Raw genomic sequence first — 9626 nt, forward strand, 5'->3', positions numbered from 1 at the left:
GACCCCGGATTTGGGGGTGTTACATTTTGGGCATTGAAATTTATAGGAATAGATCTCAAGAAGTTTTGGGTTTATCACAGAGAGCTTATATTGATAAAGTTCTCAAACATTTTAACATGAAAAATTATTCTCCATGCGTTGCTCCTGTTGTCAAGAGTGACAAATCTAGCTTGAAACAATATCCTAAAAATCAGCCGGAGTTAGATCAAATAGAGCATATACCTTATGCTTCGCCATTTGGGAGTTTTATGTATGCTCAGGTATGCATACATCCAGACATAACATATAACGTTGAAATGCTAGGGTGATACCAAATAAATCCAGATTCGTCTATTGGAAGGCTGTTAAAAATGTCATGCGGTATTTGCAAGATACAAAAGATTTTATGCTCATAAATTGAAAGACGGATAATCTTGAGGTTGTTGGTTATTTCGATCCTGATTATGCTGGGTGTAAGAATGACTTAAAATCTACTTCATGTTATGTTTTTATGCTTTCCGGAGGAGCTATATCATGGAAAAATGCTAAGCAAACGTTGCATACCTATTATACTATGGAAGCTGAATTTGTGGCTTGCTATAAGGTGACAAAGCAAGCTCTATCATTAGGAAATTTTGTCACGAATCTCAAAATAATTGACACTATTTCTAGACCATTGAAAATTTATTGCGATATTTATGCTAATGTTTCTTTCTCTAAAGACTACAAGATAAGTGATGCGACAAAACACATAGTTATAAAGTATCTTGTAGTGTGAGAAAGAGTTCAAAAACAACAAGTGTCTATTGAGCAAATTAGTATAGTTGCTATATTGGCGGATCCAATGACAAAAGATTTACCGCCCAATCTCTTTCGAGAACATGTTGCTAGCATGAGTTTGGTTGATAATCTTTCTTATTGATATGGATTTTATTGTAAGACACTATTATTATGATCACTTTATGTTATGGTTTTTGGACAAAATATTCAGTTTGTTACTTTTAATTTGTACATATTTGAAGTTTATGGTACACACATTTATCGTGGATGTATTGATTTTGTTGTTATGTATGATATATTATGTAGTTCATGACTTTAAGCCAATATCTTTGTTAAATTTTATTATTATACTTGGATTGTAAGTGGATGACGGTTTTATATTTGTATATTAGTTTGATACTACCTTTAAATCTATTCTTGTATGATGTAAGATTTAGTCTGTCTTATGGGATGCAAAGCTAAATAACGAAAATCTTGTTATATGTATGGTGATGATGAATTGACCCTTGACCAAGTGGGAGAATATTGTATTCGACGGTATCTAGTCCATTATTTGTGGGTCGTCGGGTATTATTATTAATCCTCTATAATAATACTTGAGCCTAATTAATAACTAAATATATAAATAGTACTTAATATATATTTAACTAATACATTAAGTTCTATGGAGACTACTTTTTTTTGGAGACATTGGAGACCACTTATATTCTGCAAGTTAAATATTGCATAAAAATATTGTAAAACATATTATTTTGCGAATCATGTTCTACAAAGATCCTTATTTTATTCAAAATCTTGAATATCATATATCTACTGCATGTAAAACATTACAAAAATATTTTATTCTGCAAAATATGTTAAGCTTGCAGAACATTTGTTCAGCTTGCAGAACATATACATTCTACTTATTAAACTTAAATGATCTTCAATAATTTTAATGAATTAGTTATACTCGTAAAACATACTTCACAAAATAATATATTTTATAGTGTTTTGATTGCAGAACATATGTGGTCTCCAAGGTCTCCGATGAAAACGTGGTCTCAACAGAACTTTTCTCCCAATATATAATATATAATGGCTTAAGTATCCGGGCCCGTAACTTTGATGGACGTTTATGGGTTTAACCCATTGGTCCCATTATTTTCTCTATATAATGAACCTTATATTAGAACAAAATGATACGTTTTCTTATAAAATTCAGAAATACACACACCCCATCGTTACGTATAGAGGAGAATAGTGAAGGTCAAATCACTCAAAAACTTAAGCTTTTCGCTCTATCTCAAGATCATCAATAACCTCTTTCTATTCAGATCCGCTTTCGCTATTAACTTATACTCATAGTTTTGATCGGGATATGCATGATTAGGTCATATTTATATACATGATTTAGTGTAATATAAGTCTCCTTCTCCAAAAACATCAGAACATTATCAGGAGAATTGTCTAACCAATCATACTGCCTCTGACCCAAGGTTTGGAATGAACAGATTCACCAAGGTTTGGAATGAACGTATTCATGAGCTATTTTATTGAAGTTTCCATTAGCAAATGACCAACCAATACTAGTAAAATCTCTAGGAATATGTATAATATTCTCAACAATAATATAAAACTGACTTCGATCTTAGTTCTACGATGAAATTATAACAGTTATCGGTAATTATAACAACAAACTCTTTATAGATACAGATACATTACTCAGAGAGATAATTATTCATATAAAAATTAATATTTATTTTAAATAAATGATAACTAGATCATTTATAAAAAAGTTATGTAATTTTTCTTAATATTACAGAAAATAATCTATAATTTGAATAACTATTTAAAATTTGTCAAAAGTATATAAACTTCATTAAAATTATTAATTTGATCAAAGTTATTAAAAATATATATTCAATAACACATTCTTATTATATTTCAAATTTAAATTATAAAATTTTAATTCAATTATAATTACTTGTATATTTTTGAAAAGTTACTTTCACAAACATTATACATGAATTAAAATATAAATTTAATAATTACCAAGATAATGTAAATATACAGCATTTATATAAAATTAAATAACAAGCATAGTCAAATTTAGGACAAAATTAAAACTCCAAAACAAATAAGGTTTTGATTTGAGTAATTATTTATTAGTACAAAACTACAAATAGCCATAGGGTATATAAATTAAGAGAATTATTATATGTTGTAAGTTGTAAATTGGGGGAAAATACAAGAGCGTTGTGGAGGCTTGAAAAATCTACTAGTGAGATTGCAAATCTGCGGCCCTAGGGTTTGAATTTAGCCCCAACTCTACTCGAGCTTCACTTTTCCCGGTAAAAATCCAATCTTTCGCATATTTACACTAGTCTAATTGTTCATTCCTGATAGATTACTAATTGTCTTATTAATATTAGTCTTGTATATTGTTGTTTCAGGTACTTGTTATTTATTTGAATTAAGATTATTATATTTGCTAATTGAGTTGTGGTTCCGCATTGCATTACTTGGTAGAGGCGGGTTTTAGTTATCAAGGTAGTGCCTTTTTTTATTTGAATTGAGATTAATTGTGTTTGAATACGATGACGGATGAGTAATGTGGATTTCTTTGTTAGGAACCATGCCTCGTAAAGTTAAGTTCGGAGTTGATCATGATGACGATGATGAGTATGATATGTATGACGATGATGATTATGATGATGACTATGATTATCAAGAGGACTCTCCTGGCGTGCAACAGAAGGGTTAGTGTTGATTCTTTTTTTCCGTAATTTTTCTTTTAGTGCTGTTACAGTGTTTTTGTGACGGAATTTGGCATACTTTAGAAGCAAGTTCTGGACTTTGAAAAATTTATGAATAATTACGTAATTGGTGATCAATAGCTGACAATGGTATCGTACGATTGGTGGAGGCGTTGAAATTGTGCTTGTTGTTTCTTGGATCCAGCCTGGGACGATCTCTGGTAGAGTTTGTTTGGGGAATTATTTGTATATAGTATAACTTAAATTTCACTAATTTGGCAGTCTTAAATTTAATCAAGGCGCCATAATTAATAGATGGAATACAAAGTATCTGATGTTATTGTTTTTTTTAAAACCATTGTAGTATGCTTAAGTTATTTCAAGTTCATTGGCATGGTTTGTGCTTTTTTGTTGTAACAGATGTAGAATCTAGAACAAAACATATCAGTATTGATTCAGCAGTATGGCGGTGCCCCATATGCACATATGATAACGAGGAAGATATGCCTTGTTGTGATATTTGTGGAGTTTTCCGTAACCCTTTGGTGAAAAGTGGTGACAACAGCAATGTGACTCCAGGTATGTGTTCGCTACTTGACATGTGTGTTTTGAACAGGTTTCTTACCCTTTCTTAGCTTGATTTATAGGTTATAGTTGCTCTGATTATTGTCATATTTTATGTGTCATTGCATTTTGCAAGCTTTCCATAGCTCAAGTATGTCATGAAATAATTGGTAAATGCAGTATTTTCTAAAAGCCATTTAGTTCCCCCCATTCTTTCTTTTATCTCATCCTACATCCTTGTTTCCCTTTTTTTCTAGCTCTAGGTTACCTATCCGCTGTACATGTGACCTTGTTTCGTAGACCCAATCTCCTTTTCTAGGACTTTTATAGATCAGATCTTTTTCATGCAGTTGATGGCATATGCAAAGATTCCGGAGTATCCATAATGGCCAAATCTCTGTTTGCGTCATTGCCGCACACAAAAAAGGGTGTAACAGTTATACCAGAGAATGTTGATCTATTGGAAAAAGAGGACAATAATACTTACAAGCCTGGAAAGACAAAAGGACAATTTCATGATATCAATAAGGCCTTTAACTCTCAAAATGATTACAAGTTTAAAATAGGTTTGCATTATGTGGAACAGAGGACCCCATTTAAAGATAAATCACCTATAATGTAGAGTATTAAGTGTTCAACCTAGTCATGCTTAACTTCATACAATTAAATATTAAAAACTACTCATATATTTTTCAGTCCCTTTCAAGTTTGATGTTCCATCACCAGATGACATAGTATCCACTGGGATGAGATCTTCAAGATTAGGTTCTAAAGGTATTTAATGTCAACTTTCAATTTCTATGACGAACTCTAAACACCATTTTTTTCTTTTGAATCTCCTTTATGCTTAGCTGTGCAAAGAATGTCCAATAATATGCTTGTGGTTGAATTTCTCAACTGTCAATGCCTAATATAAAGTATAGGTTAAAAGTTGGCTATTATGAGATGAATGAAGAGGAAAGACAATAAAAGTAAAGAATAAGTAGAAAAAAAAAGAATTAATAGAGAGATGGAGAAGAAATCAAGAAAGAGAAAAACTGAAGAAGAAACATGAAACACGATTATAAGAACATTCGATAAAGGAGTTTAAGGAGTCATTTGTAAGTTACAAACTGAAGTCAGGGGCTCAGTTTGATTCCTCTGAAATGGATAGTCAAATGCACTGGGTCAGAGTAAAACAGAACACAAGGGAGGTAAGACAGATTGCAGTTGAGAATGCACCTTGCATTTTTACAAGTGCACTAGGACACCATGAGAACAGTACTTTAACCTTTATGAGTTATTTAGGAAAAAAATCTTTTGGGGTAGTGTAATCCAAGCTTAAGTAATAAGAGGCAAAAGAGGAAAGAAATAAGAGGCGAAGGAAGAAATAAAGAGTTTTAAGCAAATAAAAATTATAGAAACAAATGTAAGCATATCTACTGCTTAAACAGGGATAATACTTCATGTGCTAGGGTTAGCGGTTTTAAAATTCGCAAATTTTTTCTTTTTAAATGTTTTATGACTTGTTTATGTAAGAAGTTGATATTATTCTCCACCTTGTCTTTCTTAATAAAAGATGCCAATTAGAGACAAAAGATGAGACTTTGATCAGTTAAACTAGACGATACAGCTCGATGAATGTAATATTATCGGACTGACTAGGCAAAGTAGGAGATTATAAAGAAAGCATTTGAGGAACTCCAGCCTTGTTAGGTCTATTAGTACATTGAAAAAGTAATGATAAGTAATAACCTTAAAAAATACGTTCCCGTCTGTTCAAACAGTAATGGATTTTTTTTGTGGAAATGTGGTCTAGTGGCTTAGACAAGGAGAAGCAAGAATGCAACACATCAGTAATTTTTTCTCTTTGAAATACTTTTAAAGTCTTTAGCTCTCACATCATCACGTGTAAAACAAATAATGTGAAAGGATAGATAGTTTTATAGATAAAATGGGCTAAGGACTGCCCATTAACTCTAGACAGAATCTCAGCCTTCTGCTGCAGATTGTGTTTCTTTCTTTAGTGAAAAAATAATAGACACACGGGATTGGTTAAGGGGATTCAGTAACATTTTGCAAATCCTGACGCTTTCTCCTAGACCTCAATCTCCCTCATGGTCCGCTCCGTATGATGAATCAAGTTTCTTCAAGTCATGATTATGCTTCTTCTCTCCTCTTTCTATTCTGATTTTTTTTTACATTTTTCTATCTGAAGATCTGTGCTGCATTCCTTACTGAAGTCCTGCTATTATATCCTGTATTGCAATTATGTTTATGAAGAATTCCTGTTTGCGGATATTTTTGTCATCAACAATTTTCTTTCTTTTCCATATGCTTTTAAACTGTTTATTTAATGGGTTTGAACAATCATTAGCTCCATCTTTTTATTAAAACATGCAGCCCCTGCTAGCAAGTTATCTATGTTGCACGTCCCTCCAAGTGCTATGGACAACAGCAAGAATAGTTGTGGCCCTTCGTTAAGAACTAAGCATTCTGATGTCCCGGCAAATGCTTCAAAAATTAATATTGACAGCGCGGAAAATGAGGTTTGTACTTCAATTGATGGAAGTGAGAAACAAAGACTATCCTCTAACCTGAATCAAATGTCGTTGAATGCAAAATCTGAAAACTCGAAGGATGTAAATGGTAAAAGGGTAACATCAGAGTTGCAGTATAAACCCGAGGAATGGATGTTGCCCGAAAAGTCGGAGGATACCTTAAGTCAACTTAATCTGGCTATTGTAAGTCTACCTTCTTTTTTACTTTTTCATGACTCGCATTATTAGCTTTTCTTTAGCTCTGTAAACTGTCAAGGTTATTTATCACACATCTGTTCAGGTCGGCCATGTTGATTCTGGAAAGTCAACACTCTCGGGAAGGTTATTACATCTTTTAGGTCGAATATCCCAAAAGCAAATGCACAAGTACGAAAAGGATGCAAAAAATCAAGTAAGTTTTGGATTATGCTAATTTTATGAATGTTTTAAATATATTAAGCCACCGTTTTCTGAATCTGTAAATGTTCAAATTGCTGTGGTAATTAATTTGTGTATTATCAGGGAAAGGGGTCATTTGCTTATGCTTGGGCACTGGATGAAAGCACCGAAGAGCGTGAAAGGGGAATAACTATGACAGTGGCTGTTGCCTATTTTCAAACAAAAAAATATCATGTTGTTCTGCTTGACTCTCCAGGACATAAAGATTTCATTCCTAATATGATATCTGGGGCAACACAAGCAGATGCTGCAGTTCTTGTTATAGATGCCTCACCAGGCTCCTTTGAAGTAGGAATTGACAGTTCTGGAGGACAGACACGGGAGCATGCACAACTTATCAGAAGTTTTGGTGTTGATCAACTGATAGTCGCAATTAATAAAATGGATGGCGTGGAATACTCTAAGGACCGATTTAGTATGATCAAACAGCAACTTGGAACATTTCTCCGCTCTTGTGGTTTCAAGGATTCTTCCCTATCTTGGATTCCATTGAGTGCTATAGAAAACCAAAATTTGGTTGCATCAGCTTCCGATGTACGCTTGTCATCCTGGTTGGTCTTCTTCTTTTTTCTTGTTATTCTTTACACTGTCCTTTTAAATTGCAACTACAAGTGGTGGTCCATGCTTAAAGTTTGTAACATAAATTAAGTGCTGGTTCACCTTTACTTGTATCTGGTACATCATTTGTGAAGCTGTCCCGACCTTATTAGTTGCATTATAAAAAGTTTTTGCATCTTATTATGAAGTTTGTCTGGTAAATTTCAGGTACAGTGGACCTTGTCTGTTGGATACAATTAATTCTATTCAGCCTCCTACTAGAGATTATTCAAAGCCTCTCCGGATGCCCATATGTGATTTTATAAAATCACAATCACAAGGACAGGTGTCTGCATGTGGGAAATTGGAGGCAGGAGCACTTCGAAGTGGATCAAAAGTATGTACTATGTTGCATGTTTAAATTAAAAAATATAATTTCTATTTTACAGATTTGAAATTATGCAGTCCTCCCTCTCCCACACCCCCTCTCTCTAACTTGCGTCTACGGATATATTGTTCTTGTACAATGACCGCAACTGCCTCTCCTTCAAGTAACCCGCCTATATAGGACTGATGCTTTTTTTTTGAATCCAGACGTCCAATACTGGACATTGTTATATTTTACTGGTTGCTGAACCTTTTTAATGTGTAACGTCCTTACTATCTGAGTGTGGTTTGTCTTCTGTGCGATGTTGTATGCCGAGTGAGCAATGTGAAAAAGTCGTGGTTCATGATAAAAGTATCTTACGAGTGCAAGTTTATTTTGTCCAAAAATGCTATTGCTATCTATTTTCATCATTTATCATCTCTTTTCTGGTTTGGCAAATCAGTTATACTAATTATTTAATATGGATGTTGGTGTTAGGTCTTACTTATGCCATCAGGAGATATAGGGATTGTTCGTTCCTTGGAACGTGACTCCCAAGCTTGTGTTGTTGCAAGGGCCGGAGATAATGTAGCTCTAAGTTTGCAAGCCATTGAAGGGAGCCGGGTCAAGGCTGGAGATGTGTTATGTCACCCCGATTTTCCTGTAGCAGTTGCAAACCATTTGGAGCTGAAGGTTCTTGTATTGGATGTCACCACCCCAATACTCTCAGGCTCACAGGTTGGTTGGACCTCTTTTTTACGTTAAGTCTGATTTTTATGTCAAAAACGATTAAACAATTATTTTGTTTTCAACACAATTAGTTGGAGTTCCATGTACATCACGCAAAGGAGGTTGCAAGAGTGGTGAAGATATTGTCACTGCTTGATTCCAAGACCGGAAAGGTGACTAAGAAAGCACCACGATGTCTACTATCAAAGCAGAGTGCGGTACTGGAGGTATGTAAATAATGGTAATTCTGTAATTATATATTGCCCCATTAAGTCAGAGAGCCTTACCTGATGCGATCTCTCATATTTTTAGGTGGTTACTCATGAGCCAGTGTGCGTTGAAGAGTTTTCAAGTAGTAAGCCTCTGGGAAGGGTGTTCCTAAGATCAGATGGAAGAACAGTGGCTGTTGGTGTAATAACTCGGATACTAGAGTAGAGTTCAATTATAGAATCTTGTAGCCAAGGTCATAATCATAGAATCTTGTCGCCAAGGTCATGATATCTTGATTATGTTGTGCCCGATGAGTGTATATTATGGAAAGGTGATTTCGGTCACTAAAGCATGTGGCAATATACTATTTACAATTTTGGAACAAGAAAGCATTGTGCACAATTATTATGCCTATGCTTAAATTACTAGTCAGCTTGATAGTTTCTCTGTAATTTTCATTTATCTGCGGTTTGTAAACACAAAAATTATACTTCTCAAATAAAGAAAATTTAGGGCCAGTTTAATTTGTAAACACAAAAAATTATAGTTATCAAATAAAGAAAATTTAGGGCTAGATTAACTTGTTTATCGGATTCAAACAGTCTGGTCTTTGAATATGAGGTACCTTTTTTCTTTAAAAAAAATAATTAGTAATATTTGACATCTTAACTTCTTTGCTGATATTAGTTTTAAATCTCGTTGCTGAATCAATGTTTTAATTCTTTCTTGATTTAATTATAAAAT

General features: G+C 33.6%; 1 protein-coding gene across 4 annotated transcripts; it reads left to right on the top strand.

Annotated features, from left to right (window-relative positions):
• The first annotated feature begins 2956 nt into the window (after positions 1–2956).
• Positions 2957–9468, top strand: LOC141684419 (uncharacterized). 4 transcript variants are annotated; one of them, XM_074489395.1, is made up of 13 exons: positions 2957–3092; positions 3195–3291; positions 3372–3500; positions 3918–4076; positions 4412–4627; positions 4758–4835; positions 6444–6784; positions 6882–6992; positions 7103–7590; positions 7805–7973; positions 8442–8681; positions 8765–8899; positions 8985–9468. In XM_074489395.1, the coding sequence occupies exons 3-13, from the start codon at positions 3377–3379 to the stop codon at positions 9105–9107; spliced, it is 2184 nt and encodes a 727-aa protein (XP_074345496.1). In that variant the 5' UTR covers positions 2957–3092; positions 3195–3291; positions 3372–3376; the 3' UTR covers positions 9108–9468. The 4 variants fall into 4 exon arrangements, with proteins under 4 accessions (XP_074345496.1, XP_074345498.1, XP_074345499.1 ...); XM_074489396.1 differs by having other exon boundaries at positions 2972–3092; positions 3174–3291; XM_074489397.1 differs by lacking the exon at positions 4412–4627.
• The last annotated feature ends 158 nt before the right edge of the window (positions 9469–9626 follow it).

This window comes from Apium graveolens, chromosome 9 (genome assembly GCF_009905375.1).
Source record: "Apium graveolens cultivar Ventura chromosome 9, ASM990537v1, whole genome shotgun sequence".
NCBI lineage: Eukaryota > Viridiplantae > Streptophyta > Magnoliopsida > Apiales > Apiaceae > Apium > Apium graveolens.